We start from the raw sequence: 18413 nt of genomic DNA, 5'->3' as shown, positions 1-18413 counted from the left end.
CAGGTGAAATATAATCGGGGCCTGACTGCTCCTGCTCACTCTAGGTTATTTCCTGGGGGGAAACCAGATGAGGCCCTGTACATGCTCTTATCCCATCTTACAGTGTGGCTCCTTGCCTCTCTCCAACTTCTCAGACTATGTACCCACCTGTAACTATTAGAGGGCATCTGACAAATATTTTTTTCATGTCTATTATAATTTTAAATATATATAAAAAATCAAGGGTCACTGTATGCATTTATTATTCAAAAAAGTTATTAATGAAAAAGTGTGAATAGGTATATACCTGCACATGAGTGCATGATCTGCATAAAAGAAAATTTGGTATAAAAGTTCACATACAGTTAAGAAAGAAAAATGGAAAATGTGTCTGCTGTGTTTGTATATCGGAATTATTAAAAAAAATACAACATAATCGTACATTTTGGAGAGGCAAAGATGTCTTTGACAACCCTGAGGAGAAACCTTAAGAAAAGGTAGAAGAGCAGGATGGTTACACTTCCTTACAGGAGAACTGACTCAGATTAACAGGATGTAGGCAGAATTTTTTCTAGTCACAAGAGCCTTGAAGCTGAGCCTGGCCAGAATGAAATAAAACTGAAATATTCTTTATCAGAAGTCAGTGAAACTGTAATCTTTCCATTCACCCATGGGAGGAAAAAAAAGTGAATGTGCATCTCCCTATCAGACCAGCCATTTCTTTCCCTTTATGCAAATCTCAGCATCTGAAGTGATTCCCAAGCATGTTCCAAGCCACGACTGGCTTCATCTCTCTCTCTCTCTCTCTCTCTCTCTCTCCCCCCTTCCACTCTAGACCCATTTCTTTAGAGTCCTTCTCAACAGAAGTGGGATCTGCGTCACATTTGGACTTCCTTATCTTCACACAACAAACACTCAAACTACTGTGAGAGCTGCTGTCAACATGCAGACTGCAGTGCCTCTGGCACTCATGCGAGAAAGGTCAGAAAAAACTTTGTTGCTTCTCTTAGAGAGTTACTCCTCATTGTTCTTCTTATCCCTCCCATGTCCTACAGCGAGCCCCCACCCACCCAAGCCCACCGAAGCCTGCTGTACTGTGTATATCCCGTTTGGCTGGGTCGGTGCGTGCTGAGGAGGCGGTGGGATAAGCCAGCCCCTGCAGGCTGCTCTGCACGCTCTGTTCTCAGGGCTGTTTGCTGTGCGGGCCGCAGGCTTCAGGCCTTTGAAGGGTTGAATACCATCTTTTGATTTACTATGGCTGATGGGGTATGGGAAAGCTTTACAACTGAAATACACAGAAGAGTTAAAAAGAAAAAAAATAATAATAATAAAGAAAGGAAAAAAATACAACACAGGAAAGACCTCAATAACCACATAAATGATAATTAGTAATCAAATGTAACAGATCAAAGGAGAAGAAAGAGACAGCTCTTCATAATAGTTTTACATGACTTTTAAGAAAAGCACAATTATATAACTCACCACTCAAAACAGTCTTTTTTTACACACATCTGTCATGGGTTAGATGCTCAGGGAGATGGTGGCACAGATCTGGTCAGCACCAAGCATGCTCAGGTCTTCAGGTGGTGCTCATGACTGCTTCTCACCAATAAGGGCATTTTGTCAGGGTCAAGTGATGAAGACTGTTCTCATTTGTGACATTTTGGCTATGATCAGTCTCCTTAAAGAGTTAGATGTGACTTCCTGTCACACAGAAATGGAATGGCTCTGTTAAGGTCATACCTCCTCAAAATCTCTTTCTTCAACAGCAAGGTAACTTTGTTGGTTTGAAAGCAGGAAAGTCCCAGCTGAAGGAAAATTTCTAAGATTTGCAGGGTTTCTTTGTATAATGGCTCAAAAGAATTGCTGTTCAGCATTCTTACAGTCAAAAATAGATAAAGGCAGAGATGGGTATCATCAGAGTGCTGTTTCTGCTTGAGAAGTTACTGTCAAAGCTGAAGTCGATCTATTCTCTCTGCACTCTACCTGCTGATAGTTCACCAACTGCCCTATGTTAGGTGGTCACTCAGTGGTGCTTTACAGTTTTCTAGTTGAACTAAGGAAAACATATGTATTCCAGACAGGAACCATGTCATATCACTTTTTTTTTTTTTTTTTTTTAAGAATATGGAACAAGTGACAAGTGTTTCTATACCCTATAGATGGAGACTATTTTTGACATATGAATTTGCTTAAATGCACCTTATTCTCCTCATTCTCTTATCCCAAAAGCAGAGGTTATGGTCTGAATTCACATTTAAAGAAAAAAAAAAAAAGCTAGAAAACAATTTTTAAAATAAGCTGGTCACTTGCTGGTCAACATATTTCTCAGGTGAGAACGCGGAACCTTAAAATCATCACTTAAGCTCATCTATGGTACACAAAGGCCTTGATAAATTTATCATATCTACCTAGAACAGGAGATGAAAACCAAAGCCATTACTATAGGTATGGGTGAATAACACTGTTGCTCCTGATATCATCATAGCAGGGCTTTGAAGATGATGTTAGCTCAGAGAAAAAAAAAAAAGTGAAAGCCTGCTCCTGTGGGTTTGGAATTTTGAAAGCTGACACAAGCTTCTGCAGACCATGCACACATCTTCATATGAAATACCCTAGACATTAGAAGAGGTTTAACATTTCCAATAATCATGATAGTTCTACTTCTCTGACTAAAAATCTCTCAGTTATATTGCTGGATTCACATGAAGCAATAAGTTGCATCAGTGTAAGTGAAAGAAAGCTTTACCTCCTGCATTTATGTTCTCTAAAAAGAAGACTGTTTGTCATTCAGTACAACATTTACAGACTGGCAAGAAAATGGATACAGGAGAATGAATTTCCCCCCACTTTTTCACTGTCATTATTGTTGGACTTTTTTCTAATGGTCTTTTATTATTTTCTAGGAAAGTGTAACTCTAAGGAGACAGAACACAACCTTCTGGGTAGGGGAATGCACTTTTATTACTGTTGCCTTCATTTTAACAGCACAATCAAAAGATCTGTCGGTTCTTTTGTTTGTTTGTTTTACTAGACATAAAAAGCCCTAAAGGCTGAAAGATATACTAATTATGAAATAGAAAAAATAAGCAAAATAGAATATTTAAGATCAAGTTGCATCAAACACTGTCTGATTCTTAAAAGGCTTGGGATTCATAGGACTTCTGCTTGCCACCATATCCATTTTGCTTAAATTCCATATTTGGCTTTGACTGTTTTGAGTGATGCTGGATGAATGAGGGATGTAACTGATCAAAAGATGGACCAAGCAGCATGTCTCACACAGAGCTCACCAGTCCCAGACCACGAAAGGAAACTTAAGAACTTAAAGACTTAAAAAACAACACTGTCCATAACGAAGAACTGACAGCAAATCTCCATGCAGCAATGCAGGGAAGAATTTATCTCCACAAGAGAATATCATTATGAAGGTCTCAGCAGCTATTTTAGAAATCAATCCAATCAAACCAACAGAAATTAAACAATTTTTTTTTTAAAGACACTAATCACAAGCCCAAATTAAGAGTGAAGGGGCAGTGGGAGGTTTTCATACGATACCTAAATTGACCATAAGTTTGACACGGCCTCCGTCCAGCTCCAGGCGCAGAGTATCAGCAGAATCTCGTGAGGTGGTCGCCATCAACAGCCCATAGGCGCGCTGTGACATGAAACGGAAGGACACATCTTCTGCTTCTGTATGCATGACCATAGGCATGATGATCTTCATGTACATGCTGCCATCATAGCTCAAGATAGAGGCCTCTGCAAGGAATCAGTAAACAATTTCAAAAAATTAAAATAAGTTACACTTCCACACGATCTCTATTTCTCACATCTTCCAGAAAATGTGATCTCCATTAGTCCAGCCTTCTCTACCACTAGCTGGAATGACTAGTTCAAATAACGCCTACAGCTCTTCTCCTAGAGTATCTAGTCTTGTTTTGAAATGCCCAGAGTTTCTATTTCTGATATGCTTGAGAGCTGTTGCTTATTCAGTGAGGAATTTCCTTTAAAGGAAAAGAAAAACTGCAAACAATCATGGTCTGCGACACCACTGTCCCTGAACAGCCCCTCTTAAAAGCAAACCATGTACAATAAATGGCATCTAGAAAGGTGTTCATGGCCTAAAAAAGGCTGATTAGACAACAAGCATACAAAGGAAGCAAGACAGAACTAAGTCCTATACTTGTTCCTTTGTTTCTGGCGGTTGAACTTCATTTATCAAATTAATTGGGCTAAGGCATTAAATGTGAATTGTCATTAATTTAGGACCTACAAAATTCTATAAAGCATACGATTTATTCTAGAGATCCAGGAAACTACAATCAGAAGTAGCAGAATGAAAATGAACAGACTGAAGTAGGAAAGGAAAAATATGTCTCCAAAGCTGAAGTTAGTTACACTAATAAGAGCTTCCAGGGGTACACATTATTCAGAAATAATGAAAAGTTGGCTGTAGAAATCCTTGGAAAAGGACACAGGAAATATTATTTAAAATTGAGTTAATAGATCCACTCTACTTGTAATCATTTCATCTTTTTCAGAGCTGTGTTGTAATGAAAGGGATACCTCAGCAGACAAACATCTATGAGTATGAAGCAGGTTTCTTAAGTTTTTTTTCCCCACATCAGATTTGTGTTGTTTTGTGTTTTGTTCTGTTTTTTTTTTTTCCCTCCTTACTAACAGTTAAAGTTTCTGGAGCTCTGCTGACACAACTGGTGGCACTGCAATGCAAATGAAGAAATCAAAATCCATGTCAAGTTCAAGTGTCACTCAAACACAGGAAATGGCAGGAGATGGAGGCACAACAAAAGCCAGGAGTATGGAAAAAAAAAAAAAAAACAGAAAGGAAAGAAATTACATTTTTCTGTCTTCTCTGAGGCTGTCAACGAAAATGGAGAGTTCAGCTGAGGAAAGGAGTTCAGGTACTTAACAGTCTCTATTTGTTCAAGGGGTTGCAAGCAGAAACTGATATTCTTCTCTAAGGGGGTAGAATTCAAGTCTTGTGATAGAGCTGCAGCAACCAGCATGGCGTGGCAATTGCTGTTTCAGCCCATGAATATGCTATAAAGCACTTTTATCAGCAAAATTTACAAATCTACATAAATGTTTTGATGTATTAAACAGAGCATCCCATCTCCGCAGAGCCAGCTCCTACAGAAGACAGAGATGTAGACTGCTCCGTGTAGGACTTCTACCACAAAACCATGTATAAAAAGCCCAGAGGTCAAAAAAAGCTCCCTAGGCACATGGAAGGATTGCTCCGTAAAGCACTCTTACTTGGGATTCTCACCAACATCCCCACCACCACCAAAGGCTAACATCCCATCATTTGCAACAACAAATATTTGGAATCTAGATTTTCTTCTTAAATATTTCAGCCCGTTTTTTGTATTTTCCAGCAGAGTCCTTTTTGCTGACATGAGTGAAACTTCTGGAGGGAAATAGCAAGCTTAGCAGAGCCCATTATTATTGTCCTCTCAAGGCCTAAATGTTAGTGTGGTAATAAACATGCAAAAGAAGTGGTAAATAATGAATAAGTATCAAACTGATATAGTAATAGAGAAGATGTATATATGGTGATGAAACCTGTGACAGATATCACTGTGGCAGTGCTAGTGCAGCAACCCACCATTACTAGATGGTATGCAGCACCTCTCCAGTCATGGGACATACAAACACATTACCAAAAAGCTTTTCTGTGAGCACCATTAAAATAAGATGGCCGTGAGCAGCACCCCGACTCATCAGTTTTCTCAGCTGCACTCCTCCCACACGGTCATGGTCTGCACACACAACGCACTCCACACGCAACACCCACTCAACCATACATACTCCTTCTGGGGACCAGCTGTCAGCGCTGCCCCGGGGACTCGCATCTTCGCTTGGGCAAGAAACAGAGAAGGAAAGCAAGATCTTTTTTCAAGGTGGGGGAATGGTTTCTTCTTTTCTAAGTGCAATTCTCTTCCCCCTCACGTCTGCAACTCTTTCTTGCCACCCACAGCTGCAAGCTAGAACCAAATGTACTGTATATTATATATACACTCAAAGGCAGGGCGTATGTACACACAAACCCTCCTTACCCTCCTCTCTCACTGCGGATTGTATTAGAAAATGCAGTCAAGCATGAAATGGCTCTTTTGACGCCTTCAGCTCAGATGTGCCTTGCATGAAACAGTTGCTTGCACTAGCACCTGAATAGCTGTGAGAAGGGGGTTGGAGAATATCAGGAGTACGAGTGGGAGTAGCTGACACAAGTGGCCCAGCTCTGCTGCTTCCTTTCCCACAGAGCCACGCATTAGGTACTTTGGAAATTGGAGTTTTTCTGCAGACACTAGAAGACAACAAACCAAGAGTGGTAATAAGGAGTCTCTTCCCTTCTAATATAAGTAATTTGTGTCCTTCAGCTCCACTGATCCCATAGACAGAAAATTACTATCCCTAGATAAGAAATGCCAACTATCATTATTATACTTATGTAAGAAGAACATGCAATACACCCATAATTGCAGAAGATGGCACAAAAATCTAGAAATACATTTTTTCAACAGGGTTTCAGAATCAAAATCTGAATTCCAAAAAGTCAGGAAAATAATCCTCATTCCTAAACTACCCCCTGATTCAAATGCTGTAAATATGGCTTGTATTTGTAATGAGTAACACAGCAAGGAAGCCCCAAAGGGAAAGATAATGTTAGAGGCAAAAGAGATCTCATACTGAGCAAGGTCTCTGTTTCCCATCTCCTGAGTATCTTGCTTGTTCTTCCAAGTAAATGCTGAAGCAAACCAGTAATGAGTTTGTGCACAGCAAAGCCTTTCCTAAGCTCTGCCCACAACATGCTGTATTGGGGATGCAAAGAGGACCCAGTTCTCAGTGTAGTTCCAGTCACCATACAACAGCCATTCCAATTTAGAATTAATCAAAAGAGACCAACCGGACAGAAGAAAACTGGAAACAAACTTCCAGTTGGAAGGGATGATAAAATTGAATCTGAAAATCAAGACAATGTTTTAGCTGATATCCAATAACAGCCTCAATCAGGCATTACCTCACAGTGGTTCTTACTGCCCCTTCTCTGGCCAGACTACTACAAACAGAGCAATGAATCCTTGCAACAGCTCAGCAGATAAAATGAAATAGCCTGAAGTAGTTGAAACAGTCTCTGCTCAACCACAGGAGAAGATAAGTTTCTGTCCTTGTATGTGCCCTATGCTGACCTGAGCCTGTCCCAGTTCAGACCACCTTTGCACTTGGTATCTTTTAAAAATAAGAAATTTCACTCACACACATCTTCACCACCTGAAGTATCTGGGAGCATTTTCAGCACAACTTCTTGTAAGCAGAGCTTTCCCTCTAGCTACAAAAATAGCCCTTCAGAGGGGGGTATTGCTAAGTAGTAGTCACAGAAATAAATCCTATCTCCTTGTCCTGACAATCAGTCCCTAAAACTCAAGGACTGCATCTTATTGCTGAGCAACACATACAGAAAATCTGCTCAGGGTTGAATGTAACCTGGCAACAACTAGGTGACCTCAGTCACCTGTGCTGGCAACTTCTGCCTGAAAATAGGCAACCATTTGATTGTCCTCAGCCAACTGCAGCAACAGGACTGTAATACTTTCGTACAGTGCCATAAATACAGGCAGCAGCACGATTATTCAAGTTAAAATACATGCACATTCCTTCCAAACCTTCTACTTTTAGGGTAGCTATTATATCTGGATGTTTCACAGACACGTGCATAGGAGCAATGTGTAGCACATGAGGTTTCACTCCTGTTGCTGAGATGTCCAGATTTGTACAGACAGAAAGATACAGAGCTGCATTTACTGGTGAACCCAAAGCCAGAAGCTTCATTGCCATTAGCTTGGAGATGGGAAGAGGAAGAAACCAGGTGCTGATTCAAAATGGACCTGACATAATGCCAGAGATCTGTGAAAATCAATATGTTATTAGGAGCGATTAGCTTCCCAATCTTGTGCTCTGAGATCCTGCCAGCTTTCATTTTACACTTAGCATCCAAAGGAGCAATTCACTGCTGCTTCCCCACAAAGTTCTGCATAAACCTCCTGGGGAGATGGCAACAGACGTATTCTTAGAATACAGACACAGAAAAATATTCAAGCCCTCTTATGCTCTTTCTCTTGCTTTCTAACCTTTTCTCTGTATTAGTCTTCATTCTTTTCCTTTGTCCTTTCTTCTCCCTTTTAGCTTTTCTGTAGTCTCTGTCTCTCTTTTCCCTGTCTCCCAGACTACAATATAGCTTGAAGTTTTCAGAAAGAGGACAGTGAAAGAAGAAGGAAAAAAATATCTCCTCTTCATGAAAAGTTCATGACTTCATCAATGATAGTAGATCAGGGCATATTATGTATTCCCCATACAGTTACATTTGGGAGAGTTGGCCACCACCACTGGTCCCTGCTGAACAGAGCTTTCAGAGAAGAGCAGTACCAATTTGAGAGGCACAAGACACCTAGCAAAGAGCAAGTGTGGAAAAGAGCAGGCATGCTAGTTCAAAACTACAGGAAATACAGACCAAGCACTCCGCCTGACTGCAAAAATTCAAATATCCTTCAAGATGCTGACCTTATGAAAATGTGCCAGAGCTTTGTATCTACAAATCAGAAAAAAACTCTCCTGTAGGCATACAGCACACCTCTTTCCATTCCCATGCAAACATGCCAACTTTTATTTTAGTATATCCACCAGCAGACACGTGGCCACAAATAAAAACAGCCTTGATTGAAAACTAAAAGTACACTTAAAAACAAACAAACTTCACCAAAGTGTTTTTTTCACTTGGATTTTAAGACACAAGTAAAAAATGAGCAAATGAAAACATCTCTAAGTCTTTTATATACCATCATCTTTTCTGCTGCATTTCATAACAGATGCACGTTTTGCTTGCTCTTGCTTCTGCTGGCACTGCAGAACCAGGAGCACGAGGAGAGAATGGTTTTATTTGCATGGCTTACTACGAGTTATGCTTAAGTTGCCCTCCAGACTGGACTTAACTGCTATCCATACCTGCTGGTAAAAGCTGAGGAACGTTTAGACAGAGTCTGTTTTGCAAAGGCATACAGAGCAGGGTGTCCGTGAGCAGGCTCAGTGGATGGCTGTACCTCCACGCTCCTCAGCGAGCTCCCTGCAGGCTGCCTGTGAGGAAGCTGTGACTTTTGGAAGTCAGTGGGTCACGAAGCAGGAACGCAGTTCTAGCTACTCATAACTACTCATCTCCAACTGGAGATGACAAAGCTGAAGAAAAAGCTAGCTAAGATGTGCTCCTACTTGCCCACAAACTTTTATTTTAAACCCCAGCGGATCTTATCTGTATCAACAGATGGAAAGACCTCCAGAAGTGTCCCCACACACCCGCAGGAAATAGAGGAAGGTACAGAGGTACCCCGGGGACCTGACCCAGCTCCCCAAACACCACATAAAGAACAAGACCAATTTTGAGTTAGTTTAGTGTTGCAAAATACATTTTAAGTTGTATCTTACGAACTTTAAGGATATTACATGAACAGATGCTCCCATTCAGGCAATAGCATAATAAGCTGCCATCATCCAAAACAACTGCCAACATGCACAAAAAGCCAGGCTTGATCCCTGTGAGATTTGTTTCCTCAAAAACTGAGTGCAGGAGCATGTTATAAGTGTGCCACCTTGCTGCACAATAGCTGATGAAGGAAAATGTACCATTTTGCTTGCCTGTAAACAAAGGAAATTTGGGGAGTCAGGATGTAATTGTTCAGGCCAAAATCTACCTATGACCCAGGAGTCAATACTTCTGTTTTTTGTGGAAAAAAAATGTAACTGGATTTTTAAAAACTCACAGGCAGTTATGACTTTGCATGTCAGGGAGCAGCAAGAGCAGGGTTTCTCTCTGGTGGCCGAGAGCAGCGGTGGCATGGCGCACCCACGTGAGGCAGGACAGGCCTGCAGATAGTGGCCAGGACCAACCGAGGCAGCATCACGGTGATGAGAAAGGTCCCAGGTCAAGCTGGGAAGTCAGTTGGCAGGTCAAGGCCATCATCGGGTGCGCTGACCCCCAGGCAGGGCTGGGATGGGGGGGCCACGGGTGGGCCCAGCTCAGTGGGCCCATGGCTGGGAAGGGACAAGCTGCAGGGAGCTGGAGTCTAGCCCTGCTGAGGCCTCCCTGGGACAGGGCCTGACATCCTTGGGGTCTTGTGGGGCTCTGGGCTGGGTGTGAGGAGCCCTAGGAGGCTGAAAGTGCACCATGGCAGGGTAGGGGAGGCAGCAGGGGCTGACAAGGGCAGGTAGGCCTGGTGGTGCCCTCACGGCCCTGGCAGTGTGGAGCTGGTGGTGCTCTGACACTGCTCCCTCTGCTGACCCAGAAGAAAAACCGATGTCTACTACATGCACTACAACACCTTTTGCAGCAAACTGGATTCTCCTTGGACATCTTCCACCCAAGTGACACCAGACCTCACTTTACCTAGCCTGTCAAATAGGAAGGAGTAACTAGAAGGGATGTAAATGTAATTCACCAGCATTTGCAAAGACAGTAACGAAACAAAACAAAAAAATCTTTAAATACCCACTTAAAGAGAACCATTAGAAATAAGATGGCATTTTATTTGTCTAGCAAAATGCACTGCAAATAGTACCACTAATCAGCAACTATAGGTTTATTGCACTAGTGAGAACAAAGCTGTTCTGCTTTAAAGACTTCAGCCTGCCAAGATATTAATAGCATTAGCTGTTGTGCACTGAAAATTTATGAAGATAAAACAGTGCAAATCTTATAGACACAACAGAATTTTAAGGAACCTGGGCTGTTTTTGCTGGTGTGTAACTACCTCACATATCAAAGTATTTTTGCGGCATTAATCCCAATTTTTTCTTTGCATCAAATTAAGGTGATGGGTTCTTTCCCTACTCCCAGTGGATATACATCCACTCTACAAAAGGACTGAAGCTCAGCACACCATTACCCCAACTCCTTTACTCTGTTCTAGAGTAACTAAATCGCATTAGTTCAACAACCTTTAGGTTTTATTTTCTAAAAGTTGCCTGTTCTGTTTCTCACCTCTGGCTTATCTCTGATTTGTCTGCTACTTTCTTAAATTCAAATGCTCCAAATTTGAGAAGTGTACATCGGTTAAGACTAAATGAGCACTGAAAGTAGAATAATTACATAAGACACCCTTATCAGTATAATGTGTACAAAACATTTCTAAATGAGCAGCGAACGAGAGAGATAATAGAGCAAGCTTCAAGGCATTCATCACATTTTCAGGGATGCAAGAATACTGGTGGAACAGTAAGAATAGTTGTCACATGTAACTGTCACATGTCACACTCATTTGTCTATAGACAAAAAATGCTAGCAGATGTTTTCATAGGTCAGGTAAAATCCAGATTAATATTTTTCATCAAATGTATATTTTAAAAACATTGCAAAACTTATTGTAAAGCATTATTTAAATAATTTCATGGCTTTCAACATATATTTAAGCCTGAAAATAGCCTAGAAATGGTGGTGGGTTCACATAAAATAAGAAGTTCCTGAAGAACACCTGAAGTGCCAACCACACCTATGTATTTATCTAGAACGTTAGAACAGAATAAATACCCTATTCACCATTTCCCTTGCAATACCGCCATCTCCTCCCTGTTCCAGTATGTTACGTATTTCCTAACTGTTTCCTATGTTGTTTTTTTCAAACATAAGCAGAAATATCAAATTACTGCAGGAACAATTATTGCCTATGTATCAACAAAATGGAAGACAAATCTAAGTAGAAAAGGTAAAAGAGGCCAATTAGCAGCCTCAGGCAACAAATCTGTATGAAGGTGGAGGGTTCAGCGTAAGTACTGTAATGTCCTTTCTCAGATAAAAATTTTAGCTTGATTCATAAAGTTAAGACATTGAAATTACTGCAACAGAACCAATTCTGAATTTATTTCAGAACTACCCACAAAGTTTTACATGAATCCAAAATGAACACCTTACTTTCCTAGTTCAGTATCAAAATGTTTATATAATACCCAAGTCCAGTAAACTGGTCTTGACAATGTTCAGCTCAAAGAGGGTAAAATCTCAAGAAATTACGTAAATCTGTGAAGCAACCATTATAAATTAAAATCTCATCAGATTTCTGACCATCTACAACAAAAACTTTAATGGAGACATTCTAAATTTTAAACTGATCCAGAGAAGGTGCATTAGGATCCAAGATTATAAATCTCCCTGCATTAATAGACCTCACAAAGCTTTCCACTCTGGATTCCCACTTTTGTGTGAACTCCATAAAGAAGCAACCTTCTAGCTCCTGAAGCAACCTTCTAGCTCCTGAGGCTAACTTGTGACTACCCTCCAGAGAAGGATGTATCAGTTTCCATGCACATCAGGCTTGTTATACGCTTTGCCTCCTCCTGTCACCACCACCACACAGAAGAGGACAAGCTAATTAAGGGGGTGGGGCACTGGTCTGATAGGGAGGTTAAAAAAATAAAAATTAATCCATAATGAAAGGTAAATGTTATCTGATTATCTGATAAACTTCATATCTCCCTTCTTCAGGCTGTAACCATAAAAAAAAAAGTGGGCTAGGGAGGAGCTGTAACACCACTGAGCAGCATAGTGGAAATATTTGCAGACGGAAACTATAGCTTGTAAATGTTACTGTTAGCCCTGGGAGGTGAAGAGTGAGGTCGTATTGCTACACTGAAGCTTGGCAGAGAGGCTGGGGAACCAAGAAAGAGTACATGGGCTCTTCAACCTTAGTCCAAATGTCACACTAACATTTACAGAGCTGTGTGCAACTATTTGGGAAGAAATCTCTGGCAAGAAGGTTAAGAACAGAAGAATTGCTCCTCGAAGCCTAGGAGTGAAATGGGGAAAGCATAGGGAAATCTGCTAAAATGATGGTCTGAGAGTTCACATTACACATGTGTCAGGGTTTAGAGCTTTTGGAACTAAACAGAAGCCGCATCATTCTCTGTGTCCTCTTTAATGATAGTGTCAAGCTACATGAAGCATGTGATCTGTGTGTTTTCAGTAGTACATTCACCAAGAAAAGCGGATTATAGTGGACATGAATTTTGGCTCATCTCAGAAGTGCACAGTGTAAGAAAGAGGCAGCAGACAATTTACAGTGAGGGGAATTCCAGGAAATTTAAAGGAAAAAATTACACGATGAGGGTGGTCGAACACTGGGGCAGACTGTGGAAACTCCATGTCTGGAAATTTTCAAAACTGAACTGGAGACCCAAACTACCTATTCAACTCTTGAGATTTGCCCCACTTTAAGCAGGCAGTTGCAATACGGTTCCAGAGATCCCTTTCAGCCAGGACTATTCTATGACAAGTGCCACAATGCACTGATCTCACTGGACACTGCACCAGTAGCAAGTTGCTACTGATCTGAAATGGAAACGATTTTGCCCTGTGTGTGATCGTATTAATGGTAGTGCTGCTTACTGCATGTTGTCATGACTGAAGACACAGGAGATTCGCTCTCCTTACAGGAAATGACTGTCCTTGAGCAAATCTTTACTTCTACTTAATCTTCTCATAACAATTACAGTTAGAAACATACTATGACACGGACTAATGACATCCACCTTGTGCCTTTGGTCCTTTTTGCCCACAAACCGGTATGCTCTCATCGAACTGGTGCATCGCACGCTACCCAACATCTCCCAGTGGCTGCTGAATCTCAGGTGAAACTTATAAGGCTTATTTTTTTTTCCTAAGACAATTCTAATGGTGGATCTCAGCACTAAAATTTGCTTGTTTCCCCAAATTTCTAGGAGGTGGGGGCTCTGCTATAAAATCCACAGAACTGGGAAAGCTAATAAAAGGCAGTTATCAACAGCCTACCATCTTTGGGAAAGGAAATCTACAATATGAACTAAATTCATTACTTTGTATAAAAGAACAGCCAACCTCCCCTCAGTTGTGTTTGTTTTTTCTTTTTGAATACTGGAAAGAAAACCAGTAAACCATATTTTGCTACTGGCTGTTGGTTTAAGGAAGGTGCACAGTGTGGCCAAAACAACACTCTATTTCCTTTTTCTCATCTGAAGTCCTGGAAAGGGTGCTTTAATAGGATATAGAGCAGAGGGAAAAGATAGATCTACAAGCAATAAGCTAAACTTGTCCACAAAAAATGTACATTGCAGTGTTTTTGAAAAAAGTAAATTCTTCAACCTAGGACATCTCTGATTTAGGAGACACCAGAAGTGAGAGTTCAGAGACAGCCATGATGAACATACATAGTCAGAGGGTCAGGGTAGCTTCTTATAACTGATGTAAGGCAAACAGCTTCATAGAAGGAGGAACATCACAACACTCAAAAGGACTGGCAAATCAGTCTTCTCTGGAGGAAGCTCAGTACAACAGAGTAGGTAGCTCTGTCAGGGCAGCAACGCCATGCTGCAAAAAAATGCAGGATAACATTTAATTTGGGATTTCATACTACATCTTCGAAACCTAAAATATAAGACAAACTAAACAGCATTTATAATACTAGGACCTGGGGGAAGGTCCTTTCAGAGCCTTTTCTTCTCCTATCACAGAACTGCTGCTTTCCCTAAAAAATATTTGCAAAACCACCAGTCTAGAGGTGGTGCCTGAGGGTAACGCTCGGTTGGTGCAGCACAGACAGTGCAGAAATAATGACACTAATTTCCAGGGGTCCCACAGGCTCTGTCCATTCTCATTCCTAATGAAGTCATCAGCAGAGATGCAATAGCCAGGGCTGCTCACCCAGCTAATTACAACCACTGGCCAATTACCTCAACCATGATAAAGAGGAAAACAGAAGCAGAAACTAGGAGCTGGCACAGGATGGCAGTTGATATTGCCAAGATCATGAGGGCCAAAGCAAGAGATATATGTTCAAGCATGTAAATTTCACCAGCAGATAAAAGGAATTTAGTCCTACTTCCAAGTAAGAAACAGGCACTGCTTTTTTAAAATATCATTGTCCTGCAGACTGCATTCCACTGTATGACTCGTACCTGTAAACAGATATGTTTAAAGAATAAGAATTTTAGATTTTAAAAAAGGAAGATAAAAAGAATTGACATATGCATGTATGGTGCTTCTGTGCTACTGATAACCTAAACTACCCAGAATTTCCTTGTTTAGACAGTATGAGAAATGTCCATGAGACATCCCTCTCTGACTCCAAACATGAACGAGTGTAGTTTGCTCTTACAAAATCAGTATTTCTTGGTAAGGTCAGAGTTAACAATTCATAATCCAAAAAACACTGGCTGTATTATGCAAATTCATGTATTTATTCAACTGTGTATAATCTCGAATGCCCAAGCACATGGTACAGGGTCTTCTAAGTGTATAGACTAGCGTTCAATGGATGGGTCTACAGAGAACAGCAGCCAGCCTAAGCTCTCTGTCCAAAACTCAAAGATTTATATTCATGGAGAAGAGTTTGCCATTAACATTTTTCTCATCTGAGTTCCTAGAGCCTCCAATGACAGTAAAAGATGATAAATTCTACTTCTTGGGGAAGCTGTGAAGGTTTAGTCAGTGTCTGCAAGTTCTTTGAGATCCTGCAGTCAAAAGGACTTTCAATGTGTAAATTACAACAGTAGCTGTGACCCTAAAACTGTCATCTTCACCCCTGTGCTGCCCATTTTATTCACTTTTAAGTTCAGGGCAGCTGTCAGAACACAATGAAGAGTGTCATGCTCCACAAGCACCAGCCTGACACCACAGTTAAGTAAAGCTGAATCTTCTTTAGCTGTTGCTATCAGTACACTGAGATAGTTCCTGAGGCCTGATGCTATTCTGACTCAAACCAAGACCAAATGTAGAAATCACCAGGTATGGTGACTGAAATGGAGTTAAACTAGGGAATCATACAGTACATTTGTTCCCAGAAGATTCTCAGATCACCATCTACAGTATCTTTGACTTTTGCTGAAATGCTTGGGTCTCTCCTGCTCCTTTCTGAAATAGGAAACCAGTCAAAAATCCCCTCCATATCAAGACATTTGCATCCACTTACAGACAAGCTTTGGAAACGTGCCCACATCCTGTGTTCTTCTCTTTTACTCAGAGTTTTCTATAGTTTAAGAGAGTTTTGATGCTGAAGTACACATTGTTTATCTTGTCTAACACACTTCTGTGCACTGTAATACAGCCCAAAGGGACATTTCCTCTCCAGATTGCTAGCAGCTAACCAGATGTGATGTATTTTGTTACAATATTTCTGACCCATTACATCAAATTATGCCAGATTAAATGCAGCCCATCAGGGAAAAGGGTTGCCACAGACCTGTAATTTGACTCAAACCAAAAATTTGGAATCTGCTTATCAGTGTCTACACCTCCTGCACGACACTGCTTCGTTTACCATGGTATTCTACGGTTCTCTAGGTTCTTGAACAACTTCTTTACATGCTAAACCTAACAGTCACACAAACTATTAGCAAGAATCATAGAATCATAAAGGTTGGAAAAGACCTCCAAGATCATCTGGTCCAACCATCAACCTACCACCAACGTCACCCACTAAACCCTGTCCCTAAGCACCAGGTCCAACCTTTCCTTAAACACCCCCAGGGACAGTGACTCCACCACTTCCCTGGACAACTCATTCCAATGCCTGACTAAAGAAAGAACTAATTCTCCCACTCAACGTGCATTAGCTCTCTCACTGTTCAGAAGAGCAGTAATAGGGACAATATGGTCAATATCTTCATCCCAAGGGAGGTGCAGTGAATTCAAACAACATACACTTGCTCCTAAAGACCAGAGTTCAAAAATACCTTAGACGAGTGGTGGAGGAATAAAGCTACTGATCATGACACGTTTGCTAATTTCAGTGGCAGATAGGAAGTTCAATCTATAAGAATAGATCCTTGATCCTAATAAAAAAAAGTTTGTTTTTTGTTGTTGTGGTTTTTTTTTTTAATAATGAAAAAAAAAAAAGGTAATAGCCACAGACAGCCACTGTGTAGGATGGAAAGAACAGTTTGTCTTCACCTAAAATGTCTCCTAAACTCTTATGTGCAGGAGATAGAGAACTAGGAGAATAAATTGCAAAAAAACTCCCATTTAGCTGAGTGGGATCACAGGGAAGGTCGGGACAGCTAATCACTATCTATTTACTGGAAATTACCCACAAAGGTAATTAGATGCACAATTATCTTATAGCAATTAGCTGTTGTTGATATGAAGTAGTCACAGAGTTTACTCTTACTAGGTAACAAGGTAGAAAGGAATGAATCAGAACAAGGAGAACACTGAAAGATGGAAGCCAAGGTAAGTTTGGGGGATGGACAGACACTCACGTGTGTGTCTGGAGGACTGGAGAACTGAAATGCTTTCACTCATATTACTTGGCCAAACCTCTAAAGCGGTGTCAGAGAAAGTGAGATTATAAGAACAGAGCCCAACACAATTTAACAAAGCATGGCAAAAGCAGATGAGAGCGTGGCTATCAGATTAACCTTGTGTAAAGGCTGTGGCAAATCCATCATGATGTTTTTCCAGGGTCTGAGATAGCCTGACTAGAACTGGCCCTACCAGCAAATTGTGTTTACTTCAGAATTGAAAATTTTTCTCTTCCTCATTATACAAGGCTGAAAAAGGGGCAGGGAGAGAGATTCTGACATTTTCTACTGTCTTAAACATTATTTCTCTATAGTGATAAAACTCATTAAACATTACCAACAAAAACTGAAGAAAAAAATAATTACAATCTCCAAAGGCAAAAAGTGATCTTGCAGCAAGCAGCTTTATTTTACTGCTTTCACTTTTTCAACAGCTAGCTGCTCTAGTGATATCTAAACCCTTCTTTTGGGTTTTCTGAGGTCTACGCCCCTACTGTTTCTGCACCCTTAGAAAGGAAAGAGAAAGCTGGGCTGTGGCTCTGGAGAGACAGCCTTCAGCTGTGGGGAGCAGCAGTCAGGGATTGCTCAGGCAAGCAGGGGCAGACCCGAGCTGTCTCACTTAGGTGATTCTCACACCCACCCACACTTTAAAGGAAGTAACACAACCCAATGCAAGAGACACCAGGCAGAGAAAACTCCCTGGTGAGGACAGACAGAGAGCAGTGCAGGAAGCCCACAGCTGTTATTTGGGCCTATTCAAAGAACAGCAAAACTGGCCAGCTACTTGCACAAGACAAAACCCACCATGGCAGAAAATTCCTTTCTGTTAAACAGAAATCAAGCCTCATAATATTTTTCAAATCTCTTCTTCCAATTTCCAACCAACTCTGGAAAACAACAAAATAAGATTTGCAGAGTGCTGCCAAACACACAATATCATTACCTTAGATGGGAGTTAAGGGGCTGACTACGCCATAACAGCAATTTTATCATGTAAGAACAACATTCTGCATGATAGTAAAGCAATAAGAGTTGCATCTAGTCACATTATACCCATCCTCCTGGGAAACACATGGCTACACCTGCAGCCACTTGCC

General features: G+C 40.9%; 1 protein-coding gene across 1 annotated transcript in view; it reads right to left on the bottom strand.

The window, feature by feature from the left end:
• Positions 1 to 18413, bottom strand: part of NRXN3 (neurexin 3) — a 981410-nt gene that overhangs the window by 644673 nt on the left and 318324 nt on the right. The window contains exon 11 of the mRNA XM_035539906.2: positions 3538 to 3741. Coding sequence (XP_035395799.1) covers positions 3538 to 3741 — 204 coding nt within the window. The remainder of the gene's footprint in view (positions 1 to 3537; positions 3742 to 18413) is intronic.

Source organism: Cygnus atratus, chromosome 5, assembly GCF_013377495.2.
Source record: "Cygnus atratus isolate AKBS03 ecotype Queensland, Australia chromosome 5, CAtr_DNAZoo_HiC_assembly, whole genome shotgun sequence".
Lineage (NCBI taxonomy): Eukaryota > Metazoa > Chordata > Aves > Anseriformes > Anatidae > Cygnus > Cygnus atratus.
This window is presented reverse-complemented; position numbering and strand designations above follow the sequence as displayed.